The sequence below is a fragment of the Sarcophilus harrisii genome, chromosome 2, assembly GCF_902635505.1.
Source record: "Sarcophilus harrisii chromosome 2, mSarHar1.11, whole genome shotgun sequence".
NCBI classification, from domain to species: Eukaryota; Metazoa; Chordata; class Mammalia; order Dasyuromorphia; family Dasyuridae; genus Sarcophilus; species Sarcophilus harrisii.
In genome coordinates this window covers 149,000,007-149,021,971 of record NC_045427.1, presented here as the reverse complement: position 1 = coordinate 149,021,971, position 21,965 = coordinate 149,000,007, and the positions used below count along the sequence as shown (strand labels likewise).

Here is a 21,965-nt window from a genome sequence, read left to right as displayed (position 1 = left end):
GACAAAAGACTGTTCTTGTTCTTAATTTCATAAATTGAGAGAAAAAATATGAAAAAATTATATATGAAACAAGATGCAAACAGGAAAAAAGAGAATTATTAGAGGGACAGCGCTGGCATTAAAAGGAATCAGTTAAAATTTTTCATAGAAAATGAAATTTTTGATGGGACTTTGAATGAAACAGGGGAATCCAGGAGATAGAGATGAAGAGAAAAAAGTTTCAGATTTAGGAGAAAAAAACCTGTGATAAATGGAGCAACTTGTTTGAAGATCAGCAAGGAAGTCAGTATCTCAGGGTACATGATAGTATGTAAGGTGTAAGAATACAGTAAGAGAGGAAAGGGAAGCAGATTATGAAGAGCTTTGAATACTAAACATGATTTTATATTTGATCATCCTACGAATCCCAACTTCTTAAACTGTGGGTTATGACTATGGGATTTCATTGAATATTGGGGTCACGAAATTATGATTTATTATCAGCAAATGATTGATTTGTATATCTATTTTGCACAGCTATATACCCAGGTCACATTAATTTCTTGGGTGAGAAGGGATCATAAATAGAAAAAGTTTAAGAAGCTCTGCACTAGATAATAGGAAGCCATTAGAGTGGATAACATGGTTGGAATTGTGCTTTCACAACTGAACAGAGGGTGGACTGGAGTGGGAAAAGACTGGTGTCAGGGATATCAGTCAATAGTAGTAGACTATTTCAATAGTCCTTTCATGAAGACGACTGGACCAGAGTAGTAGGTTTGTTAGAGGAGTGAAAGGAATGTAGATATGACTTGGTAGAAGAAAAAATAAACTGATCTTTGCAATAGATATGATGAGTGAGAGTTAGGGGTCAATATTGATCTAGGTTTTGTGTCTAGACCAAAAGGATATAGGTCCCCCTAATAGGGAAGTTTGGAAGGGGGAAGAATTTGGGGACAAAGATAATGAATTCAGTTTGGGACCTGTTGAATTTAAGAAGTCTATGGGAGATTCCACTTCTAAGATGTCCAATAGGCACTTGGAGATTTGAGATTAGAGATCAGCAGAAAGGTTAGGGTTAGATAAGTAGATTAGAAATTCATTAGTATAGAATTGATGATGGAATCCATAGGATTGATGAGATCACTAAATGAAATACCATAGGGTGAGAAAAGGTCCAGGACTGAGACTTGGGGAAGACTTCTTGTTATCAAACATAACCTGGATGAATGTCTAGCAAAAGAGTATCAGGAATGCAGTAGGAGGAAGACTAGGAGAGAGCAGTGCCAGGAAAACCTAAGTGAGGAGAGAGTAAGAAAAGAGCGTGCTCAACAGTGCCAGACTGCAGAGAGGTTAAAAAAAAAAAAATGAGAAATAAAAGAAGATCATTAGATTTATCAATTAAGAAAAGTAACTTTGCAGAGAGCAATTTCAGTTAAATGATGAAGTCTGAATTCAAATTGCAGAGTTAAAATAGCTAGAGGAAAGTGGAGGCATCTATTTACTATAGATGGAGGTTAGCCATAAAATTCAGAAGAGATAAGAGGGATGATAGCCAGAGGGGATATATGTATCAAGTGAGTTTTTTTGATCTTGGGGAAGGTATGGGCATGTTGATGAGTAATGGAGAAGCAGCTAATAGACTGGTAGAGATAGAAGATAAGTAAGAGGTTAGATATGAGGGGAGGAGGCAAAGTGATAGAAAAGATGGGATGGAATAGGATCTTATGAAAAAGTAGAGGGATTTGCTTTAGCTAGGACTAGGGCTATTTCATGTGAGATAGTAGTGAAGCAAAAGATGATGACAAAAGGTGATGTGAAAAGAAGTGAAGAGAAGAAAACTGGGCAAATACTTGCAATTTTTTCAGTGAAGTATGGAGGCAAGATCCTCAGTTAAAAAAGTGGGGGAAGTTTTAGAAGGGATGAAAAAATTTGGAAAAGTCACTGTGGTAACTTAATTAGGGAGCTTGAAAAGGGGATTGCCTTGGTATATTTAGAGAGATTAGCTAAGTGGCACAGTGGAGAAATCATTGGACTTGGAGTCAAGAAAATACAAGTTCAAATGTAGCCTCAAACACTGACAGACACTGAGTAGTTCACCTAACCACTTTGTGTCTCGATTTCCTCATCTGTAAAATGGGAATAATAAGAGCCTTTATCAAGATTGTTGAGGATTAGATGAGATAATATTTGTAAAAGATTTTACAAACCTTAAAACAATATAAATGCTAGTTATTATTATTAAGCAATCATTAAGTTGGTGTTACCTGAAAATTTGCCCAAGTATGATCCAACAGTCTTCTCTTACTCTATGTCATAGTTTTTTGGTAGCCAACATTTTAAAACTCCCCTCTTCTGATTTGCTATCTCCCCCTCTTTCATATGATTGGTTAGACAAATTCCTTTGGAATTTCATTTACTTAGATGGGTGAGTAATATTGCAAGACTTGATATAGGAACAGTGCTATCATCTGCAAATTTGAACATTTGAAGATTAAGGATTTGGATTTGGACAGCATATTTTTAGTGGCATCTTAGGTGAACCTAGAGTTCCCTCTTTTATAACTCATTTGATGTCAGTACTCAGTGTCAGTGTGTTTGTGTCTCCCCCCCCCCTTTCATGGGTTTTTTTCTTTCCCCCCCCCCCCCCCCCCCCCCAGGAATTGTTTTAAAAATTGGTCTCGAAAAAGGCTACTTTCGAAGTTCAGATTTGAGATGGTCTTGAAGGAAACCAGGTAATAGAGTAGAACATTCTAGGCATGGGAGACAGTTAGTGGAAAGGCAGAAATTGTTATGTGCATGGAACAAAAGTGTTCATGGATTACTATGAGTGACTTGTCATGGGAGGAGAGGCTGGGTAACTTTTTCTTTTAAAAAAAAGTTAATTTAAAAAATTTTTAAGGTATGCATGGGTACTTTTTCAACATTGATCCTTGCAAAGCTTTCTGTTCCAAATTATCCCCTACTTCTCCCCATCCCCTCCCCTAGATGGCAGATAGTTCAATATCTGTTAAATATGTTAAAATATATGTTAAATCCAGTATATTTATACAGTTTTCTTGCTGCACAAGAAAAATCAGATCAAGAAGGAAGGACAAAAAAACTGGGAAAGAAAACAAAATGTAAGCAAACAACAACAGAAAGAGTGAGAATGCTATGTTGTGGTCCACACTCGGTTCCCACAGGCCTCTCTCTGGGTGTAGATAGCTCTCTTCATCACTGAACAATTGGAATTGTTTTGAATCATCTCATTGTTAAAGAGAGCCACATCCATCAGAATTGATCAGTCTTGTCATTGCTGTATATAATGATCTCCTGGTTTTGCTCATCTCACTTACCATCAATTCATGTAAGTCTCTCCAGACCTCTCTGAAATCATCCTGCTGGTCGTTTCTTACAGAACAATAATATTGCAAAACATTCATATACCATAATTTATTCAGCCATTCTCCAATTGATGGGCATCCATTCAATTTCCAGTTTCTTGCCACTAGAAAAAGGGCTGCCACAAATATTTTTGCACATGTGGGTTCCTTTCCCTCCTTTAAGATCTCTTTGGATATATGCAGAAATTGACAGCCCTTTGAACATAGTTCCAAATTGCTCTCCAGAATAGTTGGATCTGCTCACAATTCTATCAGCAATGCATTAGTGTCCCAGTTTTCCCACATCCCCTGTAACATTTGTCATTGTCTTTTCCTGTCATCTTAGTCAATCTGAGAGGTGTTGTAATGGTATCTCAGAGTTGTCTTAATTTGCAATTCTCTGATCTAGTGATTTGGAGCATCTTTTCATATGATTACAAATAGTTTCAATTTCTTGGTCTGAAAATTGTCTTTTCATATCTTTTGACCATTTATCACTTGGGGAACGGCTTGAATTCTTATAAATTTGAGTCAATTCTCTATGTATTTTAGAAATGAGGTCTTTATCAGAACCTTTGAATGTAAAAATGTTTTCTGATTTTACTGCTTCCTTTCTAATCTTGTCTGCATTAATTTTGTACAAAAAACTTTTTAACTTAATATAATCAAAATTATCTATTTTGTGATTTTGTGATTATGCGTATTTTGTGATAGTTTTTCTTTGGTCACAAATTGCTTCCTCCTCCACAGATCTGAGAGGTAAACTATGCTATGCTCTTCTAATTTGTTTATAATATCATTCTTTATGTCTAGATCATAAACCCATTTCAACCTTATCTTGGTATATGGTGTTGTGTGTGGGTCAAAGCCTAATTTCTGTCATACTAGTTTCCAATTTTCCCAGCAATTTTTATCAAATAATGAATTCTTATCCCAAAAGCTGAGGTCTTTGGGTTTGTCAAACACTAGATTGGTATTGTCATTGACTATTTTGTTCTGTGAACTGGCTAACTCTTAAGGAGGTGAGACTAGCACTTTAAGATAATAGCTTGGAGTGAGGAGAAACTTGGCCTGAAAGTGCCAAACAGAAGGCTGTTATAATTGTCTAGGTGTTAAGATGATGAAAAAGGGGCATATATTCACATATGCACAACACAATTATGGGGTAGATGTTACTATATTCCCATTTTCCTGATAGGGAAACTGAGACTGCAGTGGTTGAGTGACTTGCCTAGGGATGTATTGCAAGGAGTCTGAAGGAGGATTGAAGTCAATCATGTCTTCCTGGATTCAAGCCTAGAGTTCTATCCACTGTACCACTTGGACACTCTGAAGTGCTAACCAGAATTTTTATAACTTTGAGAAGCTTTTAGTCTGCTCATCTTCAAAATCAACTTAATATCCCCTATATTTTGGGGCGGGGGGGAGAAGGGAGGAAGAATAAAACAAACACCTTGCCTTGATCTTCCTCTCCTCAGCATAACATAAAATCACAGGAATTAGAAGAAGTCTTTGGGGTTCACTTAAATTCAACCCTCTGAATTTACAGTTGAGGAATCAGAGGGCACAAAGAGGTTATTTCCTAAGGTCACATCAAAATAAATATCAGAATTAGAATTTGAGTTGAGTCCTCTTGATTCTGAATCCATACTATCTCCCAAAGTTTTTTATAAATTTCTTTGCTATCCTTTCAGAAAAAACCCCAACAACTTCATTATTCTACAAATTTGGTTTCTAATGCACATTTCTCTATCCATCTAGACTGATGCTCTAGCCTGAGCAATGATGAAAGCAGTTTGATAATGTATACGGTATTTTAACCTGATAGGCCCCATACTTCAGTCCACCATATAAACTATATATAAAATTTCAATGACCATTCAATTGTTAAATTCAATTGCAATGTAATGTTTCAGCTTCATCTCTCCATATTTATTTAGCAAAGTACATATTGTTGCATTTAATTGGATTACATTTCTTAATCTTTTGAAATAGTTACTCCAATATAATGAAGGCAGAACTTTCCACAACTTTATATCTGTTTTAGGATAGATGTTTAGATGAGTGCTAATTGAATTTAACAAATATATGATATTTTTGAGTGTATTTTTAAAATAAGAATACCTTACATTTAAGGGATCTTAATTTAGCAATAATGAGTGTATACAATATAGCTGAAATGTCATTCTAGAGTAGAGATTATAGTTTCAAATTATATAGTGCCTGACATACTCGATAATCATTTAAGAAAGAATATTTGCTTAAATAGGGCATATTAAATTATTTACTTTGCTAAGATAATTTTTTTGGTCCGTGTTCTTAAAACGGCTGAAGAAATAATAGTATTGAATTTGCCATAATATGCTCATATTACTCCTTTATAAGATCAACTGTAATATATTTTAGAGCTAAGGAAGAAGAAATGTATAAAGAAAATTCCAGTAAGGTATTGTTGAAGGAAGTATTTTAAACCTGTGATTGAGCAGGAATCATTGAAAGAGTAATTCAATTTGTTCTTTCTCTTGTGGATTCTAGGTGAATGAATATATTTTCATCACTAGAGTAGCTTCAGGGTAGTGGTAATTTTTTGTTCCTCTCCTGCTCCCTCCCTCTCTCTTTCTTTTTCTTCCTTCCCTGTCTCCTTTCTTTCCCTCTCTTCTCTTTCCTTTCTTCCCCATAGTAATTCTTAGAGTGATGATCAAATGAGATAAAGTATAAAGCACTTAGCAAACCTTAAAGCATTATATAAATGCTAGCTATTATTGTTATTGTTAATAAAACCGTCTATCAAATTTTGTGGAGTATAGGTATATTCTTTTGAAGGAAAGTAATTCCTAGAAGGAATGCTGGTGGAATTAAATAAACCAACATTTATTGAATTCTTAATGAAATAATAAGGCCAGACAATTATACTAAGAACTAGGGATACTAATTCAAACAAAAAGATGGACTAACAAACTCCTTGAAGTTTAGAAGTCTCGAAGTAGGGAGTAGAGATCAAGTTAAGCTAGTGCAGGGGCAATGCAGAAGTCTGAGACTTAAGACGAATGGACATGGCGAAATTGAGCCTTTTTCTTTTGGAAATTCTGAGAGGAACCAACCAGTCAGAGGGAGAGGAGAGGATTCAAAGTGAAGAACTTTCTGGGGCAATGTAGGTCTTCCCATATATAAATTACATATCCTTAAACTTCTGAAGTAGTCCATCTTGTAACTAAAAAAACAAATCCTTTTTTGTTATCTTTAGCTTTCTTTGACATCTCCTAAGGGCACGGAATGTTTTTCTTTCTTTGGGACTAATAAATTTTAAAACTATACAGTCACAAATTGGAAAAAAAATTAATTTCTGGTTTTTAATTTCTTTTTTTTGCTGAGGCACTTGGGGTTAAGTGACTTGCCCAAGGTCACACAGCTAAGAATTAAGTGTATGATATCAGATTTGAACTCAGGTCCTCCTGAATTCAGGGCTGGTGCTCTATACACTGTACCACCTAGCTGCCCCTAGTTTTTAATTCTAGTGGTGAACACAGTTACATACATCTTAAGACATTGATTTATATAAAGAATAGTGATTTTTAATTCACAATTATATTTTAAAAATTTAAAACAATTTAAATACTTATTTTCTCAGCTTTGTATTAAATATTAATATTGTTAAATATTCAGAGTACACACTTTGTTGTAATAAAACAATTTTTGTTTTAAATTATTATTTTCCTATACTCTGACAAAAATATTTCTCATTCCATGTTTATTTTATTCTCCTTTCTAATGATTTTTGTTTGCTTCAGTGAACACCAGTAAATAACCAAATACTAATTCAAATTTTTTTGTTGTAAATCAAATACTTTTATCCAAAGCAATTTAGTTTTTATTGATATTTTGATTTTTACATTACTTTTATATCCCAATATATATGTCCCAGAGAACCACTCCCTGACACAACCCCCACCCACCCCACCCCCCAAAGGGAGGAGTAAAGAAGCAGTCAGCAGTCCTAACCAGCATATTCAGCCAAGCTTGACTTTATATGTAATGTTCCATGCTGTAGAAAGCTAAACCTCTGTATGAATGTTAGAAATTTTTTCATTTGGGGTGTCTGACTTTTGTGATTACATTAATAACTTTAAAAAAATCTAATATTAAATATCAAATAGAGAGAAAAGAGACTATTTAGACTTTAGGGCCATTCCGTTGCCCTAATTGGAGAGAGACAGAGAAGGACAGGGATGGGGATAGGTAGGGAGAAGGAGGAAGAAGAGAAGAGGGAGAGGAAAGGAGAGGGAGAGGGAGGGAAAGAGGGAAAAGGGGGAGAGACAGGAAGGGGAGAGGTGATGAAAGGAGTGGCGAAGAAAAGTAGTACTTATAAGAAAGATCATACCCTCTTTATTTTCTCTTAATTTATGAGTTTATATCAGCTGAAAAGTTATTAATAAGAAGAGCATAATAACCTAGAGCCCCTAGTTAGGAAAATTAGTAACATTTTACAGGTTTCTGCTCAATAAAAGTTATGTTTCTCTTTAGCTAACCCTAGGCTCCTTGAGTTTGAGGCAAAAAGCTCAGGATTTAGGTTAGGACACAGCTAGATAAAAAGAAGTGTCACATATATTACAGTATTTCTTACTGGATGTGCAGAGAGGGAAGGTTGAGCAAAGAGCAGTATTTGTAAAATTTGGTACAAATCTTTCATTTCTACAAAGAAAGAATGGAATTGTCTTTTCATATTTAGCATATAGATTCAGTTTATTTCTTTCTATATACATTACTTTAGTCTTAATCATCCATGTAGTTAGGCATTTTCATTATGTATTGTCAAATCCTTTATTTTTTATTTTGTTGCTATTTGTCATTTGTTGCAAACCCTAACCCTGAATTGCCCCTACTGGTGTTTTACTGAATGGATCTTAAATGAAGTCATAAAGTGAACTGCCTATAAATTTATGATATCATAAACTATTAGGTTCTGTGCTCCATACAGCAAGACACAGCAAGATGGTTTAGTCCTTTCTAATTTTCCTTTCTAAATTTCTTTTTTAACTCCTCATAGTCTGTTCTAACTTTTCTTTCCTTAAACTTTCTTTTCCCTTACTGACTCAACAAAAGGATCTTGAGAAAAATCGAGGCCATTTGCCATAAGTTTCCTCTTCTTGTCTCAGTCTCATAATTCCTTAGTCATCTGATATTCATATATATATATGTGTGTGTGTGTGTGTGTGTGTGTATATATATATATATATATTTTTTTTTTTTTTTTTTTAGTCTCTGATAATAACTTACTTCAACATGTGCCCTTAAATTCATTCCTTCATATAGTCTCAAGCAGATCACTATCTTCAATCATTCCTCCCAGTTTTGGTTCTTCAGTCTTTATCTACTGGTTCTTTCCATTCCATATCCAAGATGCCTAAGTCTTACCCATCCTAAACTACTATTCTCCTTCACTAAACTACTATTCTTTCTAACTATTATCCTACAACTCTTAGCCATCACTCAGGCAAAGATCAGGGCGAAACTATTTCAACTCACTGATTCAGTTGATTAAGTAATGTTATTAATATTAAACAATGTCATTGTTTAACTGAAATTGATTTCCCTAAAGTCACCAAAAATCTCTTAATTTTCAAATCCACTGGCCTGAGTCTTTATCCTTCTTGACCTTTCTGTAGTAATCGACCTGTTGCTGAAGAGGTAGAACCAAGATGACATAGAAGAGAAGCACTCTTAACTTTTCCAAAATTCCTCCAATTTTAAAATAATGCCTCAAATTGAATTCTACAGTCTGCAGAATCAACAAAAGTTTGGTTGAGACAATTTTCTAGCCCATGGCAACTGAGGTGGTTGACAGGAAAGATCTGTCTCACAGGGTGTTGTGGTCAGGTGGGCCTATAGCACAGGACAGATATGTAGGCTATGCTTCAGCAAGCCAGCAGTGAACTTTGGAGGTGGCTGCATTGGTGCCAGCAGCAGCTTCTGGAGTTCTCAACTCATGGATAGTGTAGGGGCTAGGAGGAGAGAAGGAAATTTCAGCGGATGTTTTACTGGCACTGGTTCAGGATCCTGTTGCATGTCCATATACAGCTCTTGGTCATAGTCCTAAGGTCAAAAGAAGTGATAGTACTTATAGCCATGGAGGAATAGGAACCCTGATTGCAATTCTGAGTCAGAGGAGAGCAATCACAATTGTGGCTGCAGGAGATCATAGTTCCAAGATCAGAAGGAGTAAATTGGGAAGGATGATTGAAGGTTGTGATCCCAAGATTGTAATCTCCTTCTCTGACCTGATTCTGAAAATAGCATCAAGAAACTTTGAAGCTTGAGACATTGCTCCCTCCACTGCTTCCACCAGGAGCAGAGTCCAACTTTTAACATAAAGTTAAAAGTCAAAAAATAGGCTAGAAAAAAAAAAAGGCCAAACAAAAAAGAACTTCACCATAGAAAGTTACTATGATGACAGGAAAGATCATGATATAAACTCTCATAAAATAAAAATGGCTACATGAAAAGCTTCAAAAAAAATTGGCTGTAGGCCCATTAAAAATTCCTGGGAGATCTCAAAAAAGGATTTTAAAAATCAAATAAGAAAGGTGGAGGAAAAATTGGGCAAAGAAATGAATGATATAGGGAAGTTATGAAAAGAAAGTCAACAACTTGATAAAGGAGGTACAAAAAGCCCTAGAAGAAATAACACCTCAAAAAAACAAGATTGGCCAGATCAAAAAAGAAATACAAAAGCTCATTGAAGGAAAGAGTTTCCTAAAAATTAGAATTGGGCAAGAGAAAGCTAATGGTTCCATGAGATACCAAGAAACAATTTTTTTAAAAATGAAAAAAAATATAAGAAAATATGAACTATCTCAATGGAAAATAAAGGAGAGATAATTTAAGAATCTTCTTCCAAAGCCATCATCATAAGAAAGAGCCTAGACATCATCTTTCAAGAAATTATCAAGGAAACTGCCTTGATATTCTAAGGGCAAAATAGAAATTGAAAAGATACACCAGTCACTTTCTGAAAAAGATCCCAAAATAAAAACTCCTAGGAATATTATAACCCAATTACAGAATTCCCAGATGAAGGATAAAATATTCAAGACATGTTCAAATATCAGGAAGCCATAGTCAAGGATCACACATTTTAACAGCTTCCACATTAAAGGTTTGAAGGGCTCATAATATGATACTCTAGAAGACAAAGGAGCTAGGATTACAACCAAGAATCACCTACTAAGCAAAACTGTGTTTAAGTCTTTAGGAGGAAAAATAGACATTCAGTGAAATAGTGGACTTTCAAGCATTGCTTATGAAAAGACAAGCTATATAGAAAATTGAACTTTCAAATACAAACTGAAGAAAAACATAAAAAGTAAACATGAAAGAGAAATAAGGTATTTAGAAAGGTTAAACTATTTACCTTCCTATATGAGAAAGTGATACTTGTAACTCTTAATAACTTGGCATTATTAGAACAGATAGAAGGAATGTTCATAGAGGGGCCATAGATATGTTGAATATGATAAGATAGTTTTAAAAAATAAATTTGGGGAGAAAGAGGAATGCACTGGGAGAAAAGGAGTAAGGAAGAATGGGGCAAGTTATCTCACATAAAAGAGGCATGAAGGGAAGACGGGGAAAGGAGTGATGATAAGTGTTTGAATCTTAACTCTCATCAAAATTGGCTCAAAGAGGGGATAACATACAATTATTTGAGTATAGAAATCTATCTTGCTCTACAGGGGATTTAAATAGGAGGAAAAAGGAGAGGGGCTTGACTGAAGGGAGGGTGGTTTAAGAGAGGTACTGGTTAGAAGAAAAACAGACTTGAGGGACCAGAAAGAGGGAAATATACAATTAATAACTCTGAATGGGATGAACTAACCCATAAAATGAAAGCAGATAGTAGAATGAATTAAGACCCAGAGTCCAATGATAGGTTGTTTACACAAAACACATTTGAAATAGATATACTTAATGTTGTTGTGGTTCAGCTGTTTGTCTTGTCTGACTCTTTGTGATTCCATTTTTGAGAATTTTCTTGGCAAAGATACTGGAGTAGTTTGCCATTTCCTTCTCCAGCTCATTTTACAGTTGAGGAATTGAGGCCAACAGGTGTAAGTGATTTGCATAGAATCACACTGCTAGTAAGTATCTGAAGCTGGATGAATTAAAAAAAGATAAATCTTCTGGATTCCAGGCCCAGTGTTCTATTCAGTGTGTCACTTAGGTGTGTGTTTGTGTGTGTGTGTGTATAAAATAAGAATAAGAGGGCTAGAATAGAATTCTGCTGAAAGAAAGAAAATAGGGATAACAATCATGAACTCAGACACAGCAAAAGCAAAAAAAAATAGACCTAACTGAAAGGAATAAACAAGCAAATTCCATTTTGCTAAAAAGATACTAGCAATGATGAAGTAATACCAATATTAAACATAAGTACCAAATAGCATGAAATCTAAATTTTTTATATTTAATTTTATTATAGTATTTTATTTTTTCCAAATACATGCAAAGATAGATTTCAACATTCACCTTTGCAAAACCTTGTGTTACATTTTCTCCCTCTCTCAACTTCTCCAAGCCAGCAAGCAATCTGATATAGGTTAAATATGTTTCTAAACATATTTCTACATTTGTTATGCTGTGCAAGAAAAATCAGATCAAAAGGGGGGAAAACGTTGAAAATATTATACATCCATATTTAGTCTCCATAGTTCTGTCTATATTCAGATGGCACTTTCTTTTATAAGCCTATTGGAATTGCCTTGTTGAAAAGCATCTCATTGTTTGAAAAGACCCAAGTCCATCATAATTGATCCCATCATTTTGTTGTTACTATTAACAACAGTGTTCTCTTGGTTCTGTTTACTTCACTCAGCATCAGTTCACGTAAGTCTCTCTAGGCCTTCCTGAAATCATCTTGCTGATTGTTTCTTACAGAGCAATAATATTCCATAACATTTATATACCATAACTTATCTAGCCATTCTCCGGCTGATGGGCATCCACTCATTTTCCAGTTTCTTTCCACTATAAAAGGAGCTGCTACAAACATTTTTGCACATATGGGTCCTTTTCCCTCTTTTATGATCTCTGGTACCCAATAGAAACACTGATGGCACACTTTGATATCCCTTTGGGCATAGTTCCAAATTGCTCTCCAAAATAGTTTGATCATTTCACAATTCTATTAAGAGGCATTGAAATTCTTTAAAAAATACACACACACTCACACACCTTTTTATTTTTCAAAATTCATGCAGATAGTTTTCAACATTCACCCTTGCAAAACCTTGTGACTCATAATTTTCTCCTTCCCTCCGCCTTTCTTCCTTCCCCCAAAACAGCAAGTAATCTAATATAGATTAAACATGGTCTTCTAAACATATTTCTAAATTTATCATGCTGCACAAGAAAAATCACAACAAAAGGGGAAAAAAAGGTGAAAGAGAAAGCAAACATTCAACAGCTACAAAAAGGGCTACTACAAATATTTTTATACATGTGGATCCTTTTTCCTTTTTTATGATCTCTTTGGGATACAGACCCAGCAGAGACACTACTGAATCAAAGGATAAGGAATCTAAATTCTTAAAGAAAAAGTTAAATAAGTTACAGAAGAAAATAGACAATTAAATTAATACTAGTGGGAATCTTTAACATTCTTCTCTCAAAACCAGATAAATCTAAGTATGAAATAAATGAGAAAGAAGTTAAGAAGGTGAATAGAAAAGTAAGATATATTAAACCTCTGGAGACAATTGGATGAAAGTAGAAGTATACTTTATTCCTTTGCAGAAATTGACCAGTATTAGGGTATAAAGGTCTCAATCAAATGCAGAAAAGCAGAAATATTAGATGTATCCTTTTCAGACCATAATGCAACAGAAATTATTCAGTAAAGGGACATTAGAAACAGATTAGACATTAACTGGGAACTAAATAAATTCTAAAGAATATGTGGGTCAAAACAAATCATAGGAGCAATCAGTTTCGTTAAAGAAAATGACAACATAGCAAAATTTATTGGGATAAGTAATGTATTTAAGGAAAAAATTATATTTCTATGTGTTAGTATTGATAAAATAGAGAAAGAACAGATAAAAGAATTTGACATACAACTAAAAACCCTAGAAAAAATACAAATTAAAAATACCCAATTGAAAATTTTGAAATTCAAAGGAGAGATAATAAAATTGAAAGTAAGAAAATCATGGAACTAATTAAACTAGGAGCCAGTTGTATTTTTAAAAAAAGTCATCGGTTAATTTGATTATGAAAAATTATCATTATCAAAACAAAAAAATGAATTTACCACCAGTTAAGATGAAATTAAAGCAATTATTAAGAGCTATTTTGCTCAATTATATGCCAATAAATCTGATAGTCTAAATTAATCGGATGACTATTTACAAAAATATAAATTGCCTAGATTAACAGAATAGGACATAACAAGATACTTAAGCATCTTATTTTACAAAAAAATTGATGTCATAAATGAGCACTCCCCCAAAAAATTCCCTGAATCAGATGGATTCATAAATAAATTCTATAAATATTTAAAGAACAATTAATTACAATACTATATAAACTGTTTGTAAAAATAAGCAAAGAAAAAAGCCACCAAGTATCTTTTGTGATACAAATGTAGTGCTGATACCTAAACCAGGAAGAGTAAAAACAAGGAAAGAAAACCGAGATCAATTTCCATGATTTATATTTATGCAAAAAATTTTTTTTAAATAAAATACTAACAAGGAGATTACAGCAATATATCACAGAGATCATACAGTGTGACCAGATGAACTTTATACCAGGAATGCAGGGCTAGTTCAGTATTAGGAAAACTATCAGCATAATTGACCATATTAATATAGCAAGACCAACAGAAATAATATGATTATCTTAACAGATGCCAAAAAAATGTTTTTTGACAAAATACAACTCATTTGTATTAACACAAGAAAGTATAAGGATAAATTAAGCTTTCCTTAAAGCAAATAACATTTATAAAAAAAACCATTAAGAATTATCTAAAACCAGCAAGAAATATCTGTATTAGGGATAAACTAGAAGCCATTACAGTAAGATCTGGGTTGAAACAAAGATGCTCATTAATATCTGTATTATCTAGTATCTTTCTAGAAAAGTGGTCTATAGTAATAAAAAATAAGGAGATTGAAGGAATTAGAATAGGTAATGAGGAAACAAACTCATTTTTTCATATATGATCATATACTTAGAGAATCCAAAAGAATCAACTAAAAACTAGTTGAAACAATATCAGCAGCAAAGTTGCAGGATATAAAATACATCCACATAAATTATCAGCATTTCTATGTATTACCAATAAAGTCTAGCAGCAAGAGATATAGAGAAATTCCTTTTAAAATATTTGCAGGCAATATAAAATAAGTCTACTTGCCAAAGCAAACCCAGGAATTTTATGAACACAATTGGAAAATACTTTTCACATAAAGTCATTTAATATTAATTGTTCATGACAATTCTGTCTCAATTTTACATGTTCAGGGCCATACCAAATTACCAAAAGCCACCTATTTTATAGAGCTAGAAAAATACCAACTCCTCCTCTGAAAAAACAAAAGGTCAAGAATATCAAGGGCACTAGTGGCTTGGGGGGGTGGGGTGGGGAGATGGAAGAATGTGAAGATGATTTAGCAATACCAGCTCTCAACTTGTATTACAAAGAGGTGATTATCAAAACAATCTGGTACTGGTAAAGAAATAGAGTAGTGGATCAGTGGAAGGATCAAGTACACTATACATACACAGCAGTAAATAACCATAGTAATCTAGTGTTTGACAAACTCACATATTCAAGATTTTGAGACAAGAATTCATTACTTGACAAAAATTGCCAGGAAAGCTGGAAAGAAGCTTGGCAGAAAGTAGGTATAGCCTTGGGGCAAGTAGCTGGTGCAGTGGTTAGAGTTCTGGGAATTCAAATCTGACCTCACATACTAAGCTGTATGATTTTGGATAAGTCAATCCTTATTTCCTTAAGTTATCTCATCTGTGAAATGAATTGGAGAAGGAAAGCTACTCAAGTATCTTGGCCAAGAAAACCCCATGAAGAGTTGTGTCAGACATGACTGAAAACTGAATAACAAAACCGAATGCATGATTGGTCAAATAGTGAAGTGATTTAACCATTCTTTAGAGGAATTTGAACTATGCCCAAAGAGCCATAAAACAGTATATACCCTTTGGCCCAGCAATACTACTAGTAAATTTGTATCCCAAAGAGATCAAAAGAAAAGAGCTCAAGTTCATATCAAAAAAATGTTTCTAGCATCTTTTTTGTGGCGAATAAGGTATTAGAAATTGAAAGAATGCCCACCAATTGGAGAATGGCTGAATAAGTTGCAAATGATTATGATGGAATACTATTGTGTTGTAAGAGATGATGAGCAAGATGCTTTCAGAAAAACCTGTAATTTATATGAATTGATGCAAAGTAAAATGAGCAGAAATTGGAGAACGTTGTGCACAGCAATAGCAATATTATATAATGATTAATGATTTACTTAGCTATTCTCAGCAATACTGGGATCAAAGACAGTTCTGAAGTTATGATGTTGAAAAATGCTATCCATCTCAAAAAAAGAACTGTGGAGATTCAGAGCATATTGAAGCATACTTTTTAAACTTTATTATTCTTAGGGATTTTTTAATTTTTATTTTGATTTGGTTTGGTATTTTTGGTTTGTGTCTCCCCACCTTCACTCCAAGGCAATTGGGGTTAAGTGACTTGCCCAGAGATTATACAGCTAGGAAGTGAGTGTTAAGTGTCTGAGGCCAGATTTGAACTCAGGTTTTCCCGACTTCAGGGCTGGTGCTTTATTCACTGCACCAACTAGCTGTCCCACTCTGTCTTCTTTTGAAACATGGTAAATATGGACATTTTTTTGCATTAATATACATATATATTCTGTATCAAATTGCCAATGAAAGGAGGAGTAAAGTAAGGGATGGAGAGAGTATGGAACTTAACATTTCTTTAGAAATGAACGTTAAAACATTTTTTGTTTACATGTTATTGTTACATGGAGTGAAAATGCTCATTTCTACCAAGAAAATGATTTTCTTGACCATTACTTTCCCCTTTCTGTCTGTTTTCTTTTCTTGTACCTTCTCCCTTTTCTCATCACTTCCTGGTTTCAGTTTTCATCTCTATGCCATTTACTCCTAGGTCTTTCTATTCAGCTCTAGTCTCTTTTTTTTGAATGTTAGCATTATGTCACCTTGCCTGTTTGACATTTTGACTTGGATGTTTCTTACACACCTCAAATTCATTATATCTAAAACTGGATTCATGCCTTCTACTTATTTACCAAAATTCTATTTCTATTAAGATGGTATCACTTTTTCTAGTCTCTCAACTTTTCAGTTTTATTATAGTCTTTACTTCCTCTGTTCAGTTATCAACTTGTGGTTTTACTCATACAATTTGCAAGTGCCATCAAGGTTTGGGGCTAATCATCTCTTGTCTAGACTTTGCTTCTTCTTCCTAATTGGTCTCTGTCTCAAATCTTCCCACCACCCTAGATCTATCCCATTTTATCATATGCATATCTGCTCAGTGATTTACTTAAACACATATCTGCCAATTATTCTTCTCCTCTGCAAACTTCAATGTCTTCTTGTTCCTAGGCTTAGATATAAGTTTTAGCCTAACTTTATATTGCCTAAAAAAAAAACCCTTCACATTGTTACTCTTTCCAGACTCTAGTCTAATCAAACTGATCATTCTTCATCCCTCTCCCATTTCCAATCTCTATACTTTCAATTGGCCACCTTTCATTCCTGGAATGCACTCCTCTTCACCTTCTCTCCTGAGTCCCAACTTAAATAGCACCTTCTTCATGAATCTTTTTTTTTTTTTTTTTGATTCTTTTCTTTTGCAAGTACCCTTCTTCCTTTCCAAATATATGCATGTGGAGTGTGTGTGTGTAAAATTTATTCTGTATATACTTACATAAATATGTATTGTCTCATATGAGAGAATGTAAGTGTCTTAATGGCAGAAGCTGTGTCATTTTACATTTTTGTTTCCCAGTGTCTTGTTTTGTACCTGCCATATAGATGATGGTTATTAATCCCTGTTAGATGATTAGTTGAAAATCACTGTGTATGTTATTTTACTAGTCTTCCTTACTACATCAATTAAGTCAACCTTTAAAATAAGATGGCATATAAAACTTCCCTCTTTCAGTTGTAAAAGAGACACACACACACACACACACACCCCATGCAAAAACTTTTTGGTAGGGTACAAACTTAATAGATTTAGCTTTCTTGACTGACTTAAATAGTGATTACTGTCTAGAGATTAAAATCTTACTCTGTTGTTTTTATTTCCTGTCATCAAACATGTAACTTCCAGAAACAAATTATAAATTTCTACTTAGCCTTGGATCTAAATAATTTTTTAGAGTTGTAAATAAAACTTGTAAATTACTTTCTTATAGCCCAAAGAATGCAATGGCGTCAAGATCCCAGTTGATACCAGTAAACCTAATCCAAATGAAGTGGAGTTTGATAATCTATATTTGGATATGAATGGAATCATCCATCCTTGTACACATCCTGAAGACAAGTAAGTAATGGTGAAATTTCAGAGTTGAAAGGGGTCCCCAGAAACTATGTAGGCCAATCTGTATTTTAATAAAAGTCTCTTCTATAGAATTGCAGCAAACAGTTACTTAGGCTTTGCTTAAAGATTTACAGTGAGAGGAAACATCAACTGAGGTAGCCCATTCCCTTTACAGATCATATTAATTAGTAATTTTTTTCTTAGAACAACTCTAAATCATCTTCTTTGTAACTTCTACTTATTGTTTTGAGTTCTCTCTTTGGGAAGATCTTGAAGTCTTTCATCAAAATCTTTTTGTTCTCTACATACTTTCAGCTTATTCTTTATAAAATGTAGCATCCTGAATTGACCATGTTGCAAACAGATTTGGCCTAGGGCAAAATACAAAGAGACTGTTACTTCTCTAGTCCTAGACAGCAGGGTTATGTTAATATAGCATGTCTTTTGCATGTTCTTTTGACTTGTCAAGTTAGGATTCATAGTTGACCCTCCATGACATTTATAAAACAGATTCTGTAGCTATGTCTTCCTTATTAAAATTTTAAAATTGATTTTTCAAATTCAGGTGTTAGGACTTGGAAGTTTAACACAAATAAATGCTTATCTTATTATATTGGGCCTAGTTTTTTAGTCTCTCTAAGATTTTTTGGACTCTCACTTTATCTAGTATTTTGACTTTTCCTCCTAGCTTTTTTGTCATCTTCAAACTTGACAAGTTTGACAATTATCCCTGTATTCATTTGTAAGCATGATGATCAATTTGAGGTCAAATTCTGGCTCCTGGTGAGTGCAATCATTAGAGAGTAGTTGATAGTGAACCATTTCATGGCTCCTTTTTGAATCCAGTCATTCACTAAGTTTCTTGTGCATATAGCTGTACTATTGCCTTGCTTTCATCTTGTCCACATGAGTATTATGAAAACATTTATAAAATGCGTTACTACATCAGAGATAATCTCTACATATAGTAGTTCCTTGGTCTACCAATCCAGTAAACTTGTCAAAAAATATAAATGACACCTGGTTTCTATGAAATCCTTTCAGCTTTTTTGATCATTACTTTCTTTTATATATATTGACAAACTATTCCTTTAGCAATATGTTATAGAAATTTTTAAGTTAAATCTCATTTCCCTTTAGTTTGTAGTAGAACCTTCTTTGAAAGATAGGTCTTGGTAATGTCATATCTACTAAAGTATTTTGTTGTAGTTATTGTTGTATTATTAGTATACTGAGACCTGGTTTGTCTAGCCTGGTGATTTAAATTTATTAGGGTCTGTTAGGATACTTTCATTGTCCTTCTGCTTGTTTTGGGTTTCAGTTATTTCTCAGCCATTTTTAGTTTTTCCAAACCAAAAATTATTCTCTCACAAAAAACAGATACAAGTCAAGTATTGTATAGTTGACTTTTTTTGTCATTTTTTTTATCCTCCCTGAGTATCCTTCTTTCAATATCTTTAACTTAATATAGCTAAAATATACTCCTATTTGACTTTATTTTTGTGCACCTATGCATGTTTATTCTCAACTTTATAGCATCATGGCATCTTTTTGTATTCATTCTTCATTTCCTGTTTTTATTTCCATATTTTGCACAAATTTAAGTTTATTAATTCTTTGTGAACTATGATACCTTTTCAGATAGCTTATCCTTTTCCTTTTTCATTAGTATTGTTTTTCTTTGGGTCTTCAGCATTTCATTTACTTCTTTTGAGATTATTTCCCATTAAGAATTATCTCTAACCTCTTAGAAATTCGCTCTCTAAAAATTTAGATTGAGCTTTCTTCTTTATCACAGATTGTAAAAGAGAGTGATCATACTCTCTCTAGATTCTTATCATTTCTATTTTGTCATCAGTTTCTCCATTTCTGGGACAGTCTATCTTTTGATTTCTCTACCTTTTATAATTTATCAGTAAATATTTATTTAACACTTTCATGTGATAGATGCTAAGGATACAAAACCTGAAGAATTAATTTTTTTTCTACAGGAAATGCCACAAACATCAATAAATACAAAACAATGTACAGAGTGTACATGGTAATTTCAGGGAAATTAAGATAGTCCTTGTAAAAGAGGTATCACTCGAACTGAACTTTTAAGGAGGACTGGAATTCTCGTAGACTGAGGTGAAAAGAATATTCCAGATATGAATGATATGCTGTGCCAAGTCAGGAATGTGGGAAATAAATGTTTTGTGTGATGGACAATGAGAGGATGAATTTGGCTGGATCATCTGCGTTTGAAGAAAATTAATATATATTAAATCTAGGGCAGGTGGCACAGTAAATAAAGTGCTAGATCTGGAGTCAAGAAGACTTCTTTTCCTGAGTTCAAATCTGGTCCCAGATACTTGCCATGTCACCTTGGGCAAGTCACTTTACCTCAGATCCCTTAGCTATAAAAGAGCTAGAGTAGGAAATGGCAAACCATTCCATTATCTTTGCCAAGCTATCCTCAAATGGAGTCATAAAGCATTGGACACAATTGAAATAACTGAACCATAACAAAATTCTAGAAGACTATGTTGGTGCAAGATATTAAAAATTTTCAGCAACAAACAATATAATTTGTATTTTATTTTAACCAGTAAGTAAACATAGGAGTTTTTTTGATCAGGGGAGTCCATAATCAAACTTGTCTGTTAGAAATATTATTTTGACTTCTTCATGAAAGGTGGATGGGAGTGAGGAGAGATTAGGTTACTTGGGATACCAATTAAGAATATATTGAAGTACTGTAACTAGACAATGATGAGATACTGAAGTGGTAAGTATGGATAGAGAAACTGGGATATATATAGGAGGGATGTGAAAGGAGAATCAACAAGGCTTGGTGTGGGAAAATGAGGAGTTAGGAACGACTGAGGTATTTGAATTTGGATAACTAAAACTCTTCTTGACCTTGAGAGAAATAGGGAAGTTTGGAAGTTTGGTGTTTTTGGGAGAAAGATATCAATTAGTTCTGTTTTGGACAGGTGGAGTTTTAAGTTACTTACAGGGCATCTAGTGGGAAATGTCCTATAGGCAGTTGGTAATTGAGAACTGGGGTTTGGAGATGTTAGATAAAAATCTGAGTTATTTGCATAGAGATCATTGAACCAGTGGAAGCTATTGAGATCACCAAGAGTGTAGAGAGAGAAGGTAATAGAACTGTTGCTAAGACAAGCCAAGAAATAATTAGCCACTATGCTTTTGGCAAAGAGTAAATTTAAACAGATGTCCAATAAAGTCATTTCTCTCATTGTTATAGCGTAGCTTTGTGCTAGATTTTTGAATTGTTTTCTGAACTCATGTACTATTATTCTTGTCAACTTTGATAGGCTCATGTGACCTTATAGTCCTTTATTATAGTAACTGATAAAACCATATCACTTTTGTTTGTCTCTCCATTTTTACATAAATGGTCTCTGCTATTATCTCTTTACTCCTTTTAGTTCCTAGATTTCCTTGCATGAGCATATTTCAATCTATACTGCTATAAATCCCCCTCCTTTTTGAAATTTTTTCTTTTTGGATAAGTTATAATTTTTCAGAGCTATATTTCAGTCTTGAATCCTATGTCATGAAGTTATCAATGATACTTATAATGAAAATTTGTCTCCTTACTATCTTTGTTACCTTCTTATGCACACTTCTTGCAAAGTGTTCTATAGATGATCTCTTTTGTAATTGTAAGTCATGTCTATATAAGATAGTAAGATTATTTCTATATATTATCATGATCATGATATGAATATTTTTTTCCTTTGCTTTAAATTATAGACCTGCACCGAAAAATGAAGATGAAATGATGGTTGCAATTTTTGAATATATTGATAGACTCTTCAATATAGTAAGACCAAGACGACTTCTCTACATGGCAATAGATGGAGTAGTAAGTATTAAAATAATTTCATTCATTCATTGATCTATTACTAATGTTTAGGTGAAAAGCATACTGAAATACTGAACTTCATCTAACATGGTTTAAGAGCTATAAAACATTAATTAGAGAAAGGGGTAATCTT

At 33.7% G+C, this 21,965-nt stretch overlaps 1 protein-coding gene across 1 annotated transcript in view; it reads left to right on the top strand.

Annotated features, from left to right (window-relative positions):
* Window positions 1-21,965, top strand: part of XRN2 (5'-3' exoribonuclease 2) — a 101,862-nt gene that overhangs the window by 12,041 nt on the left and 67,856 nt on the right. Inside the window, exons 2-3 of the mRNA XM_031951037.1 lie at window positions 17,831-17,958; window positions 21,721-21,832. Of these exons, the coding sequence (XP_031806897.1) occupies window positions 17,831-17,958; window positions 21,721-21,832 (240 nt within the window). The remainder of the gene's footprint in view (window positions 1-17,830; window positions 17,959-21,720; window positions 21,833-21,965) is intronic.